General features: G+C 38.9%; 1 protein-coding gene across 1 annotated transcript in view; it reads right to left on the bottom strand.

Moving 5' to 3' along the window:
* Positions 1-22,146, bottom strand: part of CDC73 (cell division cycle 73) — a 101,765-nt gene that overhangs the window by 8,497 nt on the left and 71,122 nt on the right. The window contains exons 11-13 of the mRNA XM_064720101.1: positions 10,893-10,950; positions 7,827-7,862; positions 7,332-7,419 (exon numbers count right to left, since the gene is read on the bottom strand). Coding sequence (XP_064576171.1) covers positions 7,332-7,419; positions 7,827-7,862; positions 10,893-10,950 — 182 coding nt within the window. The remainder of the gene's footprint in view (positions 1-7,331; positions 7,420-7,826; positions 7,863-10,892; positions 10,951-22,146) is intronic.

Raw genomic sequence — 22,146 nt, 5'->3', positions numbered from 1 at the left:
GCTCTGATATTCTATTCAGAACCACCCAGCTGCACTACAGCCCTGTCTGCTCCTGACATTTCATTGCCAAAGCTCCTGATGAAAATAAAACTCTGTTTCCCTTAACTGCAGTAGTTAGCAGGAGGATTTGTGGTACATTTTAAAAACACAGTATATAGCTGGTAACATTTCTCTTCATTACAGTGCACATAGTGTTCTTGAGCAGTTTACTACATTTTTTGCAGCATTTCTATTTGTTCTCTTCAATTTATTTCTATTTGAATACTAAAAACCAAATTTGAATGTGTGCTTTAACAGGCACACTGCACTTCCTATTGTTGGATAAACAGGAAAAAAGAATACAAGATTAAATATGAAGAAAAGTTCATTATTCAGTCAACTTGAAAACACTTGTTTTCACTAGATATTCAAAGAGAAAATGGCATGGGGGGCAGGGAGGGGAGGGTGGGAACCAAACATGTTTTAAGGCAGCAGGTGAAAATTTTCAATAAACCTCCAAGCAGAACTGTTTTACTTTCCCAATGTAAATTAACAGATGATGTCCCTCTTACTCCTCGTGTTTAACAGCGTTTCAGAAACAAAGTCACAAGCAATTTCTGAAATGTGTATCCAAATGCATTCCACTGATACAACTGCACTGAGAAATTTAAAAAAGCCCAACACCTGCTAATAACTAGGAATGGTGCATTAAAGCTGACTAGAACTGGAAATACAGAGAAAGCATTACAGGTACTAAATGAGCCGCTATAAATTAAATTACGCTTGTCTGTCTAGTACAGGTGAAACACCATCATTCTACAGGAAATACAAACAAAAAAAGCTGTACAGGACACTGACAGAAAACTACACATAGAATCACATAAAATATATTTCTTTAGAAGTTAAGATAATAATTTGCCTAATAGCTGAAGTAATTAACAAACAGTTAATACTTACATACATTTTATCCATCACAACAGACTGACACATACAATTGCACACTACACACAGAGGCATTCAGTTGAGTTCTGCACTGGAAAAAACCACCCAATGTGACACCAGAATTTAAGTATTTCTCATCAACTTGCTAATTTAAAAACTCCAGAGTGAGGTGCACCTTCATCATGAGCACTCCTAATGGCCTGTCCTGCCAGGGTGTCACAGGCTTTGCTTTACCAACAATAACTGATAGGAAACTCTGGAACCTAAAATGAGGATTTACTCTGTGGTCCTTCAGCTTTTTAAAAACTACTAATGAGTTTTGTTAGTAGAAAACTACTAATGAGTTTCTTCTTCTCATCACCCATTAGAACTAAAGCAATTTGGGCTGAAAACAATGAAGATAAATTTTTAAAAAATTAGAGAAACAAGCCCTCAAACACCTTTTATCCAACCGGCAGTATTTATAGGAAAAGCCAGGGTCACTCCAAATGCTGGGCAGCTTTAGAAGAATTTTGTTATTCTCCATCCCCTACATTAAATAAGAAGAAACTCTTAGAGAATATGTAAATAAAAACCAAACAGCCCTACACACATTACAGTGATAACGAAGCATTCATCTGAACAGGGACCTAAAAGGTCACATTTTAAATTTAATTTGTAAATGTGAAGAAGCAAACACATTTTAAATGGAAACAGGAAAGCAAAGCAGCCCTGCCACATGAGAGTAGAGGCAATATTGCTGTGCCACAGAGTAACAACTTCACCACTCTTGAGTCTTCTCACATTCACTGCTTTAAATGTTTCTGTGTTTAAGAATTCATTTCAACACCAGTTTTTTGGCAGTTTCTGCCCATTTCAGCTAGAAACTGTGTTACAGCCATTGAGGCACCATTCACTTGTGCTTCAGTTATGTCCCTTCTAGACAATGGCTTCAGTTGTATTTCCTGGGAAAAAATCTGAATTTTTGAGTGCAATTCTCTAGGCCACAACACAAAGATATCTTGTTAAGGACAAACTATCAATGAGCAGATTCAAAGGGCACAGCAGAGAAGGCAAGTGCCACAAAGCAAGCATTGAAGCAAGCACTTACATCCAGATAAACACAGAGTACAGGAATAAAGGACAGCTTACAGAAAGTTTATGGAATCTGTGCCTGCATTTCCGGGAATCATCGACTCAGTTAGCACAGCAAAAGTCATGTGCTCAAGAACTGAGAATCAATAGAAATTACTGGATGATTATAAATATATTTATGGCCTAGGTCATCACTACCCATGAGCATAAGAAAACTGACTATTAAACACCCAAAATCTCATCTTCTCTTGGAGATTATTTATAATATTACTACATAATACTATAGCCAGTGGCTTAACTACGCATTTGTACTTGACAGCTTTTTAAACATCAGAAATAGATTCTGAAACCTGAGTGTGCAGGAGCTTACAGTTTCTTGCTGCTTCTCCAGATTACTATTCCCTATTAAAAAAAAAATAAAAATCCGTATCTACTTAGAATGCTCTTTTATGCCCCTAGTAGGGGTAGGAAATTATTAGCCCTCACTGTTAATTGCCAAATCATTATCCACATGAAGAATGGTGCACTCTCACTTTGTAAAGGCAGCAGGTCCCTTCCCTAAGGTGGCAGGCAAGCAAGTGAACACCACCAGGTGTGGGAGGTAACTGCTAGGACACCGTCCACTGAACTGCCTGAGCTACTGCTGCCCTGGCTCTAAACTCACACCCACGGGCAGCAGTGCCTTGCAAACACTTCCACTGAGGTCACATCAGCACTGTCTGGCCCCAGCTCAGGCACACAGAAAAATGCATGAAAGGAGAATAAGGCAACTTAGCAGCAACTGACATCATGGCAATACACATTTGATTGTGTTCAGAACTGAAGGCTTATTTCTACCACCCTCTCAGTATTTCTGTTAAATTACAGTATCCAAAGCTTTGGACACCTATTTTTGCAAGAGATCAACGCTTTTTTACACTACATCATGCCTGAATCTATCCCAGATACTTCAGTTGGTATCAAAGCTGGATAAATCTCCAGTGAGTTGCCTGGCCACATATGGTTAAATGTATCACAAGCAAGAGCATCATCATAATAAAAATACATCATCACCATGTAGTCATTCTCATCTGCCTGATGGAATTTCTGCTCACTTTGGCTCCATGTAAAGCAGAAGCCTTGTCTCTGAAAAGCCTGACTCCAGGTATTCTCAAATACTGAGTCACAATTTCACATAGTAACTGTGATACCCAGTGTTACATTCAGATGGTGGGTAAGAACAAAATGTATTATATAAAATATTTTAAAGAAGTGTCACAACATACAGAATATATTGAAGTTCTGATTTTAAATTAAATTTTACCTTTTACTATTTTAGCAACTCTTTATGTTATATTTAGCTCCTTAGAAATGTAACCCTTCAAAAAAACTTAGCAAGAATATTTGCGTATTATTTAGCAGGTGAAGTGTATATATTACAATCACATACAGAAATGTCTCCCTTCAAAATCTAAGTTGCAACAAATATATTGAATACATAAATTAGATAGCTTAAACTAGTGCTATGCTTTGGGTTTGTCATATGTATTTCCTTCTATACATGATAGTTTTCCTGCTTTCCATACTCTCTACCTTAAAAGAGAGCCTAACATAAGTGATAAAGTAAGATGCTAAGCATCATACAAATGTCAGCCAATTTGGCATGAAAAACTAATATACTACAGAGCTATAAATAGGCTTAGTAAAAATCCTGGTATAATTAATAAGTTTCTCTCAGTTCTTGACAATTCAAGTACTACCCCAGAACTGGATGAAGAATCTCCTGTTTATTTTACAACCACCAACCTAAAATATCTGACAATTATACTACAAATAATTTTTCTCATATCCAAAGAATGTATTGCAGTCCAGTTCCTTTAAAAAAAAACCTCAGGATTGCAGAGAAAAAGTATCCTAAATGACAGATTCCCAGCTATGATTATAAGTTTTCATCTCTGTTTCTGATCTTTAATTTCAGTTGATTTTTTCCCTTATATTGTTTTAAGAAACATTTAAATGGACAGAATTACAGAAGTTGATTTATGAAACCCAAATTCTCCTTCTTTATGATGACACATTTCACGGACTCATAGATATCCATATCCCAGCCACCACAGGGCATCATCCTCCCAGGCTTCTGCTACATTTCTTCACAGTCTCCCCTACAATGGCTCTTACCCTTCCAGCTCCAAAAATCTCTCCTCTTTCTGCTGTATCGCCAATCCCCTCTGATGGCAAATACAAGCAGGCTGACTACCTCTAGAAATACAAGAAATGCAAATCTACCTGCATCTTCCTTAGCAAGGGTAATGGAGGGAAGATTCATTTAGGTGTCTTTTCTACCTGGACAATATTTCTTTATCCCCCAACTTGTGGCAATGAAAAATCTCTGCTCTTCTGTCAAATTTAGCTGCAAGTGGGGAATGAGTTAAAGAAGGTGCTGACTTGGAGGCAGAAATTAGCTAAGTCTTCTTTCCTTGGAAAACCATCACATATCTATCAATCACACTCCACATCAAGGCTAGTTCTACACTCTGCATAACTTAACAGCAAAAACAAACCCTGAAGCCATTCCTGAACAAAGTGCTTCCATAAATCTGAATGCAAACAAATACAGGCCAGGTGGCATATTTTCCAGAAGAGTGCTAGACCTGTCATGGCTAAATTAATATTTTACTCGTCTGAATTCTGCTATTGCACTTCTGATTCATTAACATACCTTGCTTCTCCCTTTCTGTTTCACACAGGCTAAGTATGCAGTGGCATCCTTTGAACCCTCCCTTTCAGTTGTTCTGGATCATGTTCCTGCACTCTAAATGCGAGCATCCTCCTGGGACAGGCCTTGGCAAGTTGACTGCTGAAAACTCTGACTCCTGGCACAGATGCACTTAGACATGACAGACCGATTGTCCTGGGTTTGCCTTAATTGAATTTTTGGTGAGGAGGGAAAAGGGTCAGCCAGAGAAGTGACTTTCCCCATGACAGACATCACAGCTTCCTTCACAGCTGACAGAAACAGCAGCTAGCTGGCTCTGAGACTGATACACTGCTAAGCCAATTAGAGAAGCTGGACACGCCTCTATAAATCATATTTAAAAATAAAAAAACCCACAGAAAGCTCTTGGTTACTTCCTGCTTTCTACAGAAGAGAGAAGTCGTCGCGTCCCCCTCCCCTTCCCCGCCCCCGAGATTTCTGCAGCCGGGAATCCCCGCGGAGCCGGGGCTGGGCACCGGGGCGGCCCCGGAACACAGAGAGCCGCGGCCCGAGGCAGGGCCCGCGAGAAATTAACCTTTTCAGCGCTGAAAAATTCCATCTGGGAACAAATATAATCCATGGACGCCGACCTTCTCCTGAAGAATAAAAGAAAGGTGACGGCACGAAGGAGGGGCCAAAGCCCAGAGCAAAGAAAGAGAAGAGATGCTCTAGTTTAGGAGCCGCAAACCTTTTGCAAGCCAAGGTGAGAATATGATGCACCAGACTATTTCCCTGTAACTCATAAAGCATAGGGGGAGATGCAGCGTTCATCTGCAGCTCAGAAGAGAACTGGAGTATACAGATGTTGAAAGAAGATGTGATCTGACTTGAACAGAGAAAGAGAACCTTTGCTTTAAGAGACAGAAGAACAGAACCTTTGCTTCTATATTAGAACAGCTCATCCTTAAAAACTTGCACCCTATAAGGCAGTGACCCACGGAGGCAGTTGTGAGAAGACTGACAAGGCGTGGGAGGGAGTTCAGAATTGCAGATTTCCGGGACTGGCTGCTGCTCGTGAAAATTAAAACCACAAGAAACTGTTTCCTGTGGCACGGCAGGACAGACTCCTCTCCCTAAGTGAACGGAAGAAAGATTCCTTTTTAGAAGTGGTAAACTGACTCCAAATCCCATGTTTGGTCTCTTTAAGTTGTAGGTGGGAAATAGAAAGAGGCTGGGGGGAGGAAAGGTGATCTAAAGGCTTATTTTAGTTCTTATAATTCTCCTTTTAATTCTGTTAATAAAGTTTTCTTTACACCCTTTAAAGTTTTGAGCCTGTTTTGCCCCTAAAGTATTTTCTCCTAATCCTTATCTCAACCCCATGAGCTTTATTTTACCTGGTTATTTTCCCCTCCTCTGCTCCAATTACAGCAGAGGAAGCTGAGTAGATGATTTTCATGAGTGCACTGGCATTTGGCCAGTAGGTGCTTAATTCCTTTCTGAGTACACCTGTGCCAGGAAGTCACAAATTATACAGCTGGAAAATCCAGGGCTTTTTTTATAAAGCCAGGGCTAATTTTTTTCCTAAATATTAAAAACTCACATAAACAATCAATCCAATTGGATCAGTGCTGTGACAGCTTGCACATTGAACTGCAATGTTAAAAGCCAGCCTGCCCTGAAAGTATTTCAGAAGAGACACTGAGAGCCCAGTACACTCACTGGACCTTTGATGCCTGTGGCACTAAGACAGAACTGGAACTGTGGATCAGAAAGCACCTGGTATCTCAGAGCACACTTTAAACAATTCCAGGGCAACTCCAGCAGAAGCTGTACCACCACAGCCTGGTTTGGATGAAAAGCAGTGCAACAGTATCATGAAAGATGAGTGCTGGAGGTGGCAGAAAGATGATCCCTTAATTTTTTGGATATACCATTGCAGAGAACCTACGACAGTGAAAAAGACTTTCTCACTGTGAAAAGTGAAAAAAACTTTTCTCTGTGAAAAAGACTGTTCCCAAAAATTACCTGATATTTACTGATAGGCAAGTCTAAAACCATGATCTGTTGGACAAGCAGAAAGATTCGTTCACCATAATGAATTAAATCTTGGAATCAGATGTGTGATGTGATAAACAAGTTTTAGTAACTCAATGAAATTTCCCTGGATGCATTTGCATCAACACTTAATGACAATATATGAACTTCAGAAAAAATTTCTTGTTTGCACAACCAGCTGGGATGCTTGGCTGATACAGCCCACCTGGTCACCTTCTCCTTTACAATAACTGAGGTCCTTTCCCAAAATTATTTCTGAGCTCCAGAAGCTCCCTTGGTCAGCTTCTCTCAGCCTTCTTCCATGGGAAGGGTTCACTTGCACATGGCTGCACAGATGTTACATCAGAGAAAAGCACTGCCCACATTTCAACTGCAAAAGTTTCCTAAATCTGCCCACAGGTCACAGCTGAGCCAAAACTCTGAATTAGGTTTTTGCTTTTTTTTCCTACTAGTCAAGAGGAATTAATTTCTTTTACACTCAGGTCTGTAAAACTAGCTTGTCACAAGAGAGTAAATGAACCCTCTTGCTTAATCACTAATTAAGTGTTAGCATAACTTTCTATCTGAAAACAAATTGTTATACAGTATGTTCTAATCAGCTACTTACTTCAGATCTTGCAGAAGGTCCTTTGCATTAAGCATTGTTATTAAAGAGGTCGTGGCTGCTGGAATAATGATTATGGGAGTTCGAGATCCTGTAGAGATAATAAAGTTAGAATTTGCCTGGAGGGGTTTTTTTGTTGTGTTCTGGTTGTTGTTTCCTCCCCTCCCCCTTTTTTTTCATTAAAGGAACTGTACACAACAAAACTCTTGCTTAAAAGGTCCCAATCATGGAAAAATAGTAAAGGAAAACAGTAGTAAAGCTTTTCTGAAATCAAGGTTTTCATTCACCAAGAAAGCAGATCCCTGTATCACGAGTCTCTCAACATGTGTGGGACCCATATTTAGCACAATGGAAGGCTATTATGCTATACAGAATACATGCTATATATTCCATGGCTTGCTTATACTGCTGCTGGTAGTGTCAGGTGGGGAAAAAAAAGGAAAAGTGGGCACAATTCACACAAAAATGAAAAAGATCATGTAACTAAAACTGACTCACCTTTTTTCTGGTTTGGAGGGGGTCTTGCTTGAGAAACTGAGAAAAAAAACCGAAAGATACAGAAGAATGACTAGGACATCAATCCAAATGTCATTGCAAAGCATCTGCCTAATTGCAGGAGTGAGTAGGGAAGAGTCACACTACAGTCATTAGACCATTTTACAGATGGAAGACACTAAGATGAAGAAGGGATTTATAATTTGGGCATGAGTATTCAGAAAACAAACAGTTTTTGACCATCCAAAGCAGCTATTAGGAGAGTTCAGTCAATCTCTCCCAGTTTTACTGAAGGCACTCATCCCCCTCCATCCTCCCCAAAGGCCAGGACACGACACCATGCACAAAAATTCCCAGAAATCATGAAAATGCTGCTTGTAGATCTTCAGTTCAGTAGTGCTGAACCAGCAGGAAAACCTTCACAAGACACTGATCTCTACACCTCACTTTTTCATTAGTACTTATTATTGCACATGACATCCATCAGGTTTAGCCATCCCAAACATATATAGAAGTTCAACAATCAAAACCTGAATTTCAGGCTTACTCAGGTTAATTTTGAATTGCAGCTTGAGTTAAATGAGGTCTTCAGGAGCCAGATCCAGTCAAGCTTGACACTCAAGGGGAAAACCACCCAAGCAACCAAAAAAAGAAAAAGAAAAAGAGAAAAAGAAAAAACCAACCCACCCACAAACAAAATGACCCTCAACCACCAAAGAAATCCACCAAATCACTGCTGGAATGGTAGAAACCAAAGAACTGTCCCCCACTTCTCCAGCAAAATGTTTCCCCTTCAGTCTTCCAAGCTGTAACCACCTCAGTAGAGGAGACACTGCATTCCAAAAGTGGAAAAGCCTCTTTGTTTCTTCTCTTTGGTGCCATTCCCTGGTTACCAGGTGACCTGCCTGGTTTCCCCAAATGAACATTTTATAGTTCAGTTTTCAGGAGCCCTAACTTCAGGGGAGAAATGTAGCACTTGATAATCATCATCATCATCCATGTTTATCCTAATTCAGAAAATGGTGAGTAGTAGAAAGATTGATGCAGACTAACTCAAGTCTCAACTGCTACTATGCATGACAAATTTCATTAATTGACTTCCAATTGCTTAGCACCAACTTGCTCATGTTTATTTATGACCAACTGTTTCAGAAACTGCCTAGAACAGTATAAATATTCACAGCACATACTTGCCATTATTGAAATATTGAGACCATATCCTTAATTATCTTTTCCTGACACTGTCAAATGCACAGATATAATTGGCAACACTATATTGAACTACATGAACTTTACCTACCCGGTGATTTTTAATTTTTTTTTCTTTAATTTAGGTACCTCCTTAAAGTAAAAATATTCTTGAAATTATGGGCAGAGCCAGCTGCCTTAAGGAGAAAAACATCTAAACAAAAAGGAGGGGGACAAAGAATAAGCATCTGTAAGAAATTAAATAGCTGTACAAAGACAGGTAAGGGGAAAAGTTGGTTATGCAAAATGGCATCAAGAAATATCATTTAAGAGTGCACCTCAAGCATTTTCCTCAAATCACTACTGTTCAACAATTTAGCCTAATTTAATTAATGCTTCCTATGTGCAAAGCAGCATCCTCCTGCCAATAGCAGGTTTAGTTGCTTTGACTGCTAAGAATAGAACAGCTCAATTCTTAAAATATACAAATATCAAAATGCAAAAATATCCTAGGACAGGCAGAAAGAGAAACCTCTTCTGACTCCACCTGTCTTCTGTATTCCCTCTCCAATTTCCAATGTAGATGCAAGATAATGGATGGGGCTGGCCTCAGAGCAGGGCACTATCAGTGTCACCTCTGTCATGTACAAAGCCCACGCTGCTGGCAGGAAGTGCCCAGGAAGTCACAGCCAGCAGCAGGGACTGTGACAACTCAGTCACATTTCCTTTCTTGCCACTTCTACCCTTTTCATACTGCTGTCTGTCAACTCCATCTGCATTAGGATGCTTAACAGGGCTAGTGAGATAAGTATGACAGGCAGCATGACCTTTCCAGTTCCAAAATAACCAAACAGAAGAATCTGTGCACAACAGCATTTGGGCATGCTGAGAACATTCAATATTAGAATGGATTTGGGAGAAAGAAGCAGCTTTACAATATTAAGTCTTAGCATTAAATCCGGCAAACAAATCTCAAGGAATTAGCAAAGAACACACTGCAAGCATTTAGAGTCTCAACAAGGATATACAGTATTCCAGCAGTACTTCTAGAAAAAGTATATTCATTTTAACTGGTAGCTTTGCTTCCAAACCTCCAGAATGCCCCCAGAACCTTCATAAAATCATCTTGTCCTGAAATAGCATCTTTCACTTGAGACCTTCCACCAAACCACTAAAGTCTCAAAGTATGTAAACCAGGGGCAAATCTGCACATCAGTTTGCAAGAACTGTCCCTCTCATGTACTGGTCTTACATGCTTCTAAAAACTCATCCTAAGGGCTTCTTATTTAAACAAAGTACATTTATCACCTCACCACTGCATCAAAACTCGAGATTCCATCTGACAGATAAGTGGACTTGGCAGCCAAAATTTACTGAATGGGAATTAAAAACTCAGTTCAGGATTTTGGCCCCGTTACAAATATGTGCTTAAGAAGTGTGAAGAAGTAATGATAACACATTCAGAGAACTACTTATTTCTGACATATTAATCCCAGAAGTAATAATACATCTCATTTTGAGATTAGGTATTCTGTTTGTTTATCCTTGGAGTATTAACCAGCTCTTGTTAGATATTTGAGTGGGAATTTTGTGAAATTTTAACTGCTGACATACCAAGCCCACAACCAAGAGAAGGTCTTGACTTTTTAATTTCAGCAGTGCATCTTTTCAATGGGCTAATTGGGCAACAAGAGAATGACCCCAAGTCCCATGGTATAACATTAAACAAAAGGCTATGGGGTTTTTCCAATTTATGCACAATTAAAGGCCAAAAATAAATGACCTGTACTTCATTCTTGAGCTTACTAAAGTTCTGAAGAGAGCTCCTTAGAAACTCATGCACACGAGGGACAGAAGCCCATGGGACAGTGGCCACCTTACCTGGTCGTGGCACAGGCTGTGCTGCTGGAGTTTGTGTTTTTCTGGCAGATGCACCTTCCTTTGGAAAGACAGAAAAACAACATGATCAGCTGAGCTTTGTGTCAGGCACACGAGTTTTCAAATAACCACAGAGGTACTGAAAGTATCACGATAATGAGAGCAGTATGTTTCCACTCAAGTGATGGAAGAAAATAGAGAAAATATTCCAAACTCGTTATAGAGCCTGTTTTAGCTTTAGGGAAGACAAACAATCTCAAACTTTTACAGTCTTACATTTTAACCAACCATAAACTTTTTAAAATTTAACTTTAAAATGTTTAATATTTTGACTTTAAAAAGTTTAATAAACTTTTACATTCAAATAAACTTTTCCTATTTACAGTATTGTTTCATTTTACCTACTACCACCTTCACCAAGGGTTAGTAATGTAAATATAAGCAATTGGCTGTAGAAATTTCCAAACAAGATCCCCTTATGCTCTGGATGGAAAACCAGGACCAAGAAATTGCAATGCATTCCTGACTTGAGGAGTTTTAGTGCCCAGAAATAGCACTCTCATGATAATTAGTTCTGCTCATGCCTTATCCAATTACCTTAATGTAACACACAAAAGACCTGCACTACTGTTTATTCTTGTTAGCTCCCCAGAGTCAACACAGCACCAAAGAAAACAGTGAGGTCACATGTCTGCTTCCAGAGCAACACAATTCCTGCAAGAACAAATTCTGCTCTCAGTTTCTGCTGTGAAACCTCCCTGAATATAACACATAGCACCAACATGCTGAAAAGCTGCAGCACATTCCAGCCACTTCCATCTATTTGCAGAGCTGACAGGAAAAAACCTTCTTAACATGAAACCACGGATTTTAGCTGAAAATTACTTAAAACATCATGTGAGATATCCTACAAGCATGAGACACTGAGAAAGGTCAGAGATCCCACTCAGAGGAAAAACTGTTGGAAAGGACTCCAATAGGCATTATCAGACTTCTATCTCCATGCATAAATAACAGTGTGTTTTGTAATGCAAAATAAAAGAAAGCTCATGAGAGGGCTCACTGCATGATTTAAATAATACTTAGAGGAGCTGCTTTTAAGTTTCCATCATGAAAGTTAAAACTCTTTATCTCATCATCTCTGAAGTACAAATAGAAGCTCCCACAGAAGCCCATAGAAAACACAAATTTACTCAAAGCCTCTCTTCCCTGAGCCTTAGTGAAGCCACCCATGATTAGTTTCAATAAGCTGGAGCTGACATTTGGTGCAGTGAGCAGCTTTTGGAACTTTTACAGGCAGCAACCTCCCATTAATCTTTAGAATAAGGGTTTAACCCTGCATTGCAAGTAATGGGTCTATCCCAAATTTTGCTGCCCTCTTTTCTGATTATTGAAATACCAACATTTATGTAGGGCAGTTAAGTCAGTACCTGTTATTTTAAGACTTACTTTTATAGCAGCAGAGGAAAGGTATTTTTGCCAATGTCCTTTCACAATAATTACTCAGAAAATTATAAAAATGAAAATACTACCACACTCTAGAGGAAGAGCAGCAGGAAAAGCTAACTACCTTTGAGACAAGCCTTGCAACTGAGAAACAGCATCTTTCTTTTTACTTCCACTTTCTTAGAGAGCAGAAATAAAACTTTTTGTATCTCTTTCCGTAGAAAGATACCATGTTCTGTGTCAAAAGAATGATTCTGTGCTGCACTAGTCACTCATTTCGAAGAAACCAAGAATTCCCCCATAACACTTCCTTAAATTCACAGTACTTGATGAAATGTAAAGAAAATTATCAAGCTAAAGCAACATCAACTCCTGCAATGCCAAGTTTCAAGTTTCTAAATCCAGTTTAGATGCATAAGCATTACTGTGTGCTGTCCCACACCTTCATTCCTCCTTCCACCCCTACGGAATGAGCAGCGCAGCTTTGCTGCCTCCTCTGCCACTGACCCAGTGCCTCCCATGGCTCAAACACAGCCTGCAGAGAAGGAGACACCCAGGAGCTGCTGCAGAGAAACTGGTGAAGAATTATAACCAAACAAGAACCAAAGCCAAACCAGTGGCTTGAGCCGAAAGAAATAACAGGCAAATTATCTTTTTGGGGGTTCTTCACTCTCTTTTGAACTGCCTGCCCTACAGTGATTTATGGGAAACTTAGTGCAGGAGCCTAAAACAAAACAGGAAGGCTTTAAGAAAATGAAACAAAATGCACCCCTCCAAAAGAAAAACAAAACACAGAAAATAACCACAAAAAATATCTGATTAATAGTTTAATCATTTAAATTAGTAAACACCACTTCCATGCCTATGATCATTCTGTTTGTAAGACCAAATCCTGCAAATCAATAAATTATGGAGGTACAGCTTTTAGTTGTATAACTTGGTACATCAGACTATGATAATCTCAGGAATGAACCTTCTCAGCTCACAGCTCCTGATATTGAGGTATCATCAAAGCTCAGCTGTCACCTGACTGAAGGTGTACCATCAATCCTCTGGAGGTGATTTACACCCCTTCTCTTTTTACAATTTTCAGTGAACTAACCACTACCTCCTGTTCTGTAAGAGCTGCAGCCAATGCAGCAAAAGAAACTCTGATCAATACTTCACCCGCACATTTCTCAGAAGATCTGTAAGGAGAAATGTATACACTACTAAGGTGAGGAAATGAACAGAAGAACAGAGCTGTGATGGTTGACAAGACCCCCAAGTGGAGAGGAAAACACGGGGTCAGTAAGGAAGTCATTATCAGGATAATTTTGTTGCTATTTTCCTTCATCCTGCTAAGTTTGGATTTACAACTACTGCTTTTCAAAAGCATTCAGATAGAGATACAAGCTTTTCCTATGACAACACAGTGATTTGAGCTCTGTTCTTAAGGAGGTATTACCCAGAGAAGTCCATGCCAGGATTTCTCCCAGAGAAAAAAGAGTATTCATCTGACAGAGTAACCTCTGCAGCTGCTTCATCCAACCACACAAAGGGGGTGCTGCTGGTGATTTGCTACTCAGAGGCAACTCCTGGTTTGCACACTGTCATTCCCTGTAAAGGCCAGAGTTATTTCTCATTGAGCACACACAAAGGTATTTCAAATCTTCTCATGTGAAATTTTTAATCTAAAAGTTCCTTTTAAGTAACCAGCACACAGCAAATTTGAACTCCAGCTAAGGGAGCTTTTGTTCATGCAGCTGTACCCAAAGCATCACAAGCAGCAGGAATCACTGTTTAGCTATTTAAAGAACATTCATTTCCTCAAAATTTCTGAATACTTAGACAGTTTTGCTCGAAAATGACATACCTAATTCTCATGCATAAGCTGTTTGACACTGTTAAAGAGTATATTATGAATATTCATAAGTTGAAACTAATTTAGTAACAAAACCATGTAATTTGAAAAATACAAATCTTCTTTAAGACAACCACTTAACGTTGTTTTTTAATCAAAAACATATTACTTGGTTTACTTCTGCTAATTTACCATAGAAGGTTATATATAGAGAGTTTACTTATGATTTACATTTTAACCATTCAGAAGCAACACCCTGACACAGAATGTCATCAGCTCCAGACTTGCCTGAGCCTCGCTGCTTCACTTCCCTACAGGGCTGGATCTGCTTCTCTGTGGGATTCATTTTAGTGCTTCTGTTCCCTGTCATTTCAGACATTTAAAATATCTCTGCCTAACAATGTTTTTGTGTTTAGTGTATTCCTTTTGTTATTTAGCATTGTTGTACCTAAACACCTAAAAAATACTGGGTTCACAGAGCAATGGATGAGTGGGAAACAGCTCAGTACCTGTGGTTAGGACAGCCATGGCTGGGTTTAAGTTTCCTGAGTGGCTGTTGGGGGTTTGTTTGTTTGTTTTCTTTTAGACACCTTTTAAAATCTCTTGGTTTTAAACCTCTCTCTTTAAACCTCTTTTTTTGACTTTACTAAAAATAACAATTTTTAAAAACAGCTATTATGTGCATTAACAAAAAATTACCCATTACCAGTATTTACCTAACAGATTTATCAGGACCCAACTATTACTTTCCCATATTTTAGATACTTAGTGGTTTTCTTAGGTCTAAATGAACATGAACATCCATAGTTAGGTTACCTTCATTTCCCAACTGGAATGAAAAATTAGCTGAACAGTAACTCCTGCTACACTTTAGAAAATAAACTCCCCTGTTTAAAACCTAATTATTAAAGACATCTTATGGCAGCTTTACAGGTCCAAATGGTGGAAGGAAAAACTATTTCATTGCATACTCCCTTTCCCAACTCTCAGTAGAGATCATGACAGCCTGTAGTATTTTGACCTTTAAAAAAATTTTAGGAGCAAAGGATAGAGTTTACAATTTGATGCCATCTTGTGGCTTTAATTTGGTAAATTTAATTACTATCTTGTTCCTTAATAATATTTAAATTAGTCACAGAATTTCACCAAAAAATCTGAAAATTACAGAAGCAAAAAGTAACACTGCAAGAAGCTTGCATGTCAAACACAGAGCAGCTTCCAGCCATGAGAGAATTCAGCCAAACACAGCTCTGTTTGTGAAGAGGAACACAGCAAAACTCAGATTCAAAAGAGAAAGAAAAGAAGTGCCTGTGGATGGCAAGCTTGTACAATTATTTTTAAGAACAGCCTTCGATGTATCTATTCAATTTGAGGTACAAGAGACTGTAAAAACCCACTTTAATTACCAGCAATTCTATTATCATTTCCTGACTTAAAGTATTGAAGCTTTGAAAATTTTAGTAAAGCCAGCCTAAAGAACTAAGAAAAAACCCAAAACAACTGCATAGTTAAAAAGAAGACAACTTTACTATAAATTAAATATTGCATATATCAATGTATGAACAAACAGCCAAAACAAAGGGCTGACTTCAAAGCAGGTACCTAAAAATTGGTCCAGATGCCCTACTTGAAGCCTGATAGAAACATCTATTTCATATAAATTGGATTCTGAAAACATAGAGCTTTGTTCAAAAAATTTAAAGCCCATAGAAGCCTTGGAAAAAAATCCAAGCTTTTCAAAGGGTCAAAAATAATCCAACTCAGTGGCTCTGCCTCTGCAGCCTTCCCAGTAATTCTCTGATCTATGTTTGCATCAAGAAAATTCTAGTAATATTTTAACTAGTGTTTCACATCATCATTTTATTTATACATCAAACTGGTATCATTTATTTTTATATTTATATGCACACACAAATCTGCATGCAGTCCCACAAGACATACTTAAATAATAAATTGCAAGCTTATAACTGTCTTCCTAATTTTAAACTTTACAGTAAAAAATAGAATTTATTGTGCAAATATTTCTAATACTATAGTTGCTTTCACTTCCATTGTTTGCAATATTAATGAAAAGGTCATTGCTACTGTTTCTATTGTTTCAACTTTCTTATTTTCTGGAAGGGAGAGTGGGAGTTTAAGCAGAATTAAAGATATTTTTACAGAACAAATTTTAACAGAAGAATAGTTTACCAGAATTTATCAAAGGACTTCTAATACCAGCTACCTAAAGAAAATACCAGCACAGATTCACTTTTTCATACCTGCACAACCAAAAAATCTGATGTGGCAAGACAAAGAGGACTGATAAAAAATATATAGAACATGTTTATTTCAAAATACAAAACTCATCATAGAATCATTAAATTTGAAAAGACCTTCAAGCTCATTGAGTCCAACCTTTAGTGTATTATATTAAAATGTATTTTACTGAAGGTCATGTCTTATCCGGCATAGAAGGCTTCCAATCCTGAAATCCAGTTTCATGCCACAAAACTCAGTGTCAATCTTGCAAAGGTAATACAAGTCTCATTATAGTTTTCCAAATATTGAAGTCCATATACCAAATTTGACAAAAGAGGGAAATCAGAATGAGCACAGCACTACAGGGATGGAGAAGGGGGGAAAGGAGAACCAGAGGAGGGTGGCACAAATAAAACTCTGCTGGTTCCACTCTGCTGCTTTGGGACTACCCAAACATTAACACCTGTTGTACCACACCATGCAAATTCAACTTTCACTTAGAAATTTGGTCCCTTATTAATCCATTACAGAACTAAAACTGACAAGATTATTCAAATTTGGAAACCCTGACATTGTTAAACATGATAAACAGAACTGATGGGTCTCTTCAGGTTAGACCTGGCAATGAGTGTCACTGAATTTAAAAAAAATCACTGAAATTTCTTGTTTGTTACCAGGTCAAGAGAAACTAGCTTGAAACATGACTGAATTAACTGGACTGGTTACTGATAACTTAGGAAATACTCTGGTTCTGCAAAGAAAACAAACCAAATCACAACTGAATCTAAAAGAAAATTGTAGTGACTAGTGAGCAGCTAGGGACAAAAGCAAATAAAAAAGCTGCAGTAATAACAATAATGGAAATCACTGGAGAAGCTTTTGAAAAGAATTAATCAAAGCCACAAGTACTGAGATGCTTTAAAACCATTACCCCCAAAGTTAAGCTATCCAACCCCTCTGAAGTGTGCTAGAGCTCCATCCTTGTACAGAATATCTGTAAAATTAAGAACTTTGTCTTGAATTTACATCAGCCACATAAATTCAAACTGTTGCTATAGAAATAGCAATTTTTGAGCAGAAGAGAGATGTTGGTAGCGAAGATTAAACATGTAAACACTTCCATTTTCCTGGGGATAAGCTGTTTTCATCAAAAACAAGAACTCTTAATCCTGAGAACTCCAGAGGACTTGTTTGTTTGTTTGAAAAATAAAGGCTTGTCTATACCTTCCTATGTTCATTTTAATGATTCATTTCCATGAACTGAGTGAAAAGACAAAGACAGTTATCACCAAAACAGTATTTTCACTTAGGCTTCCTTCCCTTTGGGTTAGTTATCTAAGCCAGCCTCACAGTTATTTCTTGGCAGCCAGAGAGGGTTTTGAGAAGCACAGTTTGAGTATTAAGGGATTGTTTCATCTTTCTCTAAATCCAGGTATAAAGTTTCTATCCTACTGGTTTTCTGCATGCCACAATCAGCCCAGGATACATCAGTTAACAGAACTGGAATTTCTATCTAATTGTGAATTTACTGCAATTGGCTCCTGTTTGAGTCTCTGACTCAGACCTTGACATATTCAGAACTATCTAGTTTCACTACTGCCTCTAAGGGCAGGCACTGGTCACCCACAGGAAGTGGTTTTATCAGAAACAGCACACAATATGGGGCTCAAGCAATCCATTTGCCCATCAGCACAACTGGCATGCAAATTCCAAACACACAGAGAAGAACTATTGTTTTTGTGTTCAGATTCACCTTTGGAAATGGGATTCAAAGGAACAGCCACATTTAGATTACAGAAAATGCTGCTCAGTACAGAGCAGCAGGAAGACCCCACTTACACCTGCACCCAGTGAGCAAGCAATACATAAACAGAGGTCTAAGAGACCTCAGAAAGGTGCCTTTGCAACTTCTACAAAGACTCATCAAATGCTTTGTGTGAGAAGAATATTTTTAAAAGCTCTGCAGGTGCCCAAATGAATACAGATGGACCCTTGACTTCTGTATCAAAATTTATCCCCCAAAAAAAACCCAAAATGAACCAAGACTCAAGTAACTGAATAACTTTGAGGGATGCTGTCAAACATCTCAATGCAACAGAAACTGCTGAGGCTCTTTCCAGCCTTCCCCTGCTTATATTGACTCCCATTGCTACAACACAGCGGATGCTGCATTAGAATTCTAATACATGGGCAGCTATTGAAAGACCTTGAGTTATTTCATGATTGCTTGTTCAACAAATTATCCAGCACCAGTTGTTCCCAGTTGTACTTCATCCTGATATGATCCTCTCTTTCTATTCACTAAAAACAAGTTTCAATATTATTCTTCTGTACCTCACCAGCTTTAGCAAATCCAGCACTATGCTTATATATTACATTATGTTGCAAGAAAACACAATTATCATGGGTGATCATGGGCAGAGAGATGAAAGCAATTTTCCAAGTAATGGCCCAGCAAAACTTAAAATATCTGGGGAAAAATCCTGAAAGTGAATTCCTGGAGGAGCCAATGTGCAAAGCTGAACAGCAGAGCAATGAACTCCAAGTTGTTTGTGCTGCCTAGAAAAAACACTGCTGAGTTCAAAGATGTGTTTTTCAGGATCAAAAGCTTTAGCTGCAGCTATAACAAATTGTAACAAACAGGCCAAGAGATGAGGGCTTGAGTGATGACAGCAGTGGATGTGAGCATTCAAGGGACTGTGACCACTTGGATATGGAAAGGGCTATTCTGAACTGCTACTGGCCAGAAAAAGGGCCAAAAAAAAGTCCAAATTGCAGAGTGCCTTGTACTCCAGGCTCCCTCAATGAACAACAGCTCATCTGCTATGCAAATTCAGCTGAAAAGACAAAGGTACTTTTTTTTAAATGCCCAAAAGGTGATGATTGTGAGATCTGCTGCAACTGTAATAAACTGCTGGTAATACTAAACCACACCTTGGCAGTCAGCTGAGTAATACCAGTCATGAAACTTGTGCTATCTCAGATTTTCTTCTTAACTCTTGTATTTTTTACTTTGTAACTTTTACACAAGCACACCCCACGAGATTCTTGTAGGATGCGCACTGCTTCAATGGCTACAGCAAAGTTAAGTGACACAACAGTAGGTATAGGTGAAAAAGGAAAAAGTAAGTATATTACAGAAATTATCTATGTCATTTGCAAACAGAGTAGTGAAACCCCAGCATGACATTGGTTAAAGCCCTTGGATCAACAAACTGTCTTGTTCAGACAGAGCAGATTCACTGTCTTGGCTGCTGGTGATAAAACTATTGACAAGATACTGAGACACAAGAGAGATCTCTACAACATGAGACAAGCAAGTTAGAAACAGAGTGGTAATTCTCTGCAAAAACTTCTGAGTTTTAGTCCAGCACAAAAGTGTTAAGATTTCTGGACTTCAACATGCTGCAATTATCCACACCCTATAATTCCCCCAGACAGAGAAAACTGGATATTTTAATCTGCTTACAAGATAACCAGAATTCTGCCTCTGAACATTTGTCCTGCCCCAGCTGTCTCAGTTCACAAGTTCAGTTTCAGTTGCCATATGGAGAAAAAAAAGTTAAAATTAACCAAAGGAACACTACAATTCACAGGCCCTCCAGATCCTATTCAGCTCTTACTCTACAGATTTTATTGCTTTAACTCATTAAAAAAAAAAAAAAAAAAAAAACAGACTGAAAGAAAGAAAATATGTTGTCTACCATGAAGACAGAGAGTGAATCAAATCAGGATGTAAGCATAAGTTTTTTTTGGAGGACAGGGCTGAGAGGACAATGGGCAAACAGACCTTTTTTTTGTTCCACAAAAAAACTGTAGCTAAGCACCCCTGATCATAGTGATAGCTTTTGGCAGCAAAAGGTATCACTTCTCCTGGGCAAGAACACAATTTAGTCATTTCCCCTTCCCTCAGATGCTGAACTTGAGCTTTGCATTTACAGCTTGTACAACTGGAACAGCCCCCTGTGAAATGTTGGTCAATCACTGCACATACTCACAGCACATGCAAGGTTAAAATCCAGGGGAAGAGCGACAAAAGCATCAAACAAAGCTTTCTGCACCAAAGCCACCTCCACCTGGGGGTGCCCCTTCTCCCATGCTGCCAGCCCACACTGTGCTCCCCATCTCCCTTCCCCATGGGCAGCCCCAGAACAGTCACAGAATCACAGAATGACTGGGTTGGAAGAGACCTTAAAGATCATCGAGTCCAACCCATGCCCCAACATCTCAACTAAACCATGGCACTGAGTGCCACATGAAGGCTTTTCTTAAACACATCCAGGGATGGTGACTCCACCACCTCCCCAGGCAGCCATTCCAGAACTTTATGACTCTTTCTGTGAAAAACCTTTTCCTAATATCCAACCTATATTTCCCTTGGCACAGCTTGAGACTGCGTCCTCTGGTTCTGTCAGTGCTGCCTGGACAAAGAGCCCAACCCCACTTGACTGCAGGCACCTTTCAGGGAGCTGCAGAGAGTGATAAGGTCACCCCTGAGCCTCCTTTTCTCCAGGCTGAACACCCCCAGCTCCCTCAGTGGTTCCTCACAGGGTTTGTGTTCCCAGCCCCTCACCAGCCTTGTTGCCCCCTTGAGCATCTCCACATCCTTCCCAAACTGAGGGCCCAGAGTAGTCCTTGCCAACAGGCTGATAATGTGTTCACAGAAACTAAGCAATGCTCAGATTTTATCACAAGTAGCTGGAAAATCTGCCCCCAAACAGGAAGTTACTGGTCATGTTGTGAATGAACTTTTATTTCACTAAAAATACTAAATCAGAGACAGCAGCTGTTGTGAACAGAATACTTTACATTTCCAATGGCCACGCTTGCTATAAGGTGCCCATGAAAAAGTCTTATTTTGAGAACTCCTATACTACATACACTACACACTATATACATTACATATTATGACAACAGCTGACATTTGATTGCAATGTTTCTTTCTGCCCCATGACTTTACACATTTGCATCAAGTAAAACAAAAGATGCCAACACAACACATCTATTGTTGGATTTAAATGTTTATATTCCAATTTCAACAATATAAATGCACCCTTGGAATCATTTTCCTACATTTTAAGACAGGGCACAGAAGCAATCTGAGATTCAAACATAAACTTCAAACCTAGAAAGTTCCTAAGCAGTGTATGAATTGTTCCTCAATATTAATATTACACTTTAGGAGTTACTTACCTGCAGCTTCCCATAGGTAAGCTTAGATATTTAATACAATAAAACATCACTGAAAAAAAAACTTGTGCTCTTCAGTGTCCTCAAATGGCTTCTCCCACCTAGAGTCAACATCATTAACCTATTTTTCTCAGTACAATATTCTGAAGTCAGCATTTCCAAAATTTGCAGTAATAGCATTCCTCTCACAGTCACAGCAGCTCTGACAAAAACTGCCTGCTAGAGTACCTTTGCTTTGGCTGCAGGATGCCCAAGTTTCATATGCAGCATCATAATCAAATACCCCTCCATAAAAATGCAAAGGGTTTGGTGCTGTTATGTGCCATTTATCACCCTGTCCTGCAGCTCTGCCTCCAGCTTTCCCAGGGAGATCCATTCCAACACATACTTTTCATTGCAGAACTCTCATTCCAGAAGTCTGTTTTAATTAAAATATTCTTTTATTTACAATTAGGAAGGAGCACTCAAATTAGACCAACATTTACTATTCCCCCTTCAAGAAATTTCTACTGAGTGCAACTGGGTAACTACAAAAGG

The sequence above is a fragment of the Zonotrichia leucophrys genome, chromosome 8, assembly GCF_028769735.1.
Source record: "Zonotrichia leucophrys gambelii isolate GWCS_2022_RI chromosome 8, RI_Zleu_2.0, whole genome shotgun sequence".
NCBI classification, from domain to species: Eukaryota; Metazoa; Chordata; class Aves; order Passeriformes; family Passerellidae; genus Zonotrichia; species Zonotrichia leucophrys.
This window is presented reverse-complemented; position numbering and strand designations above follow the sequence as displayed.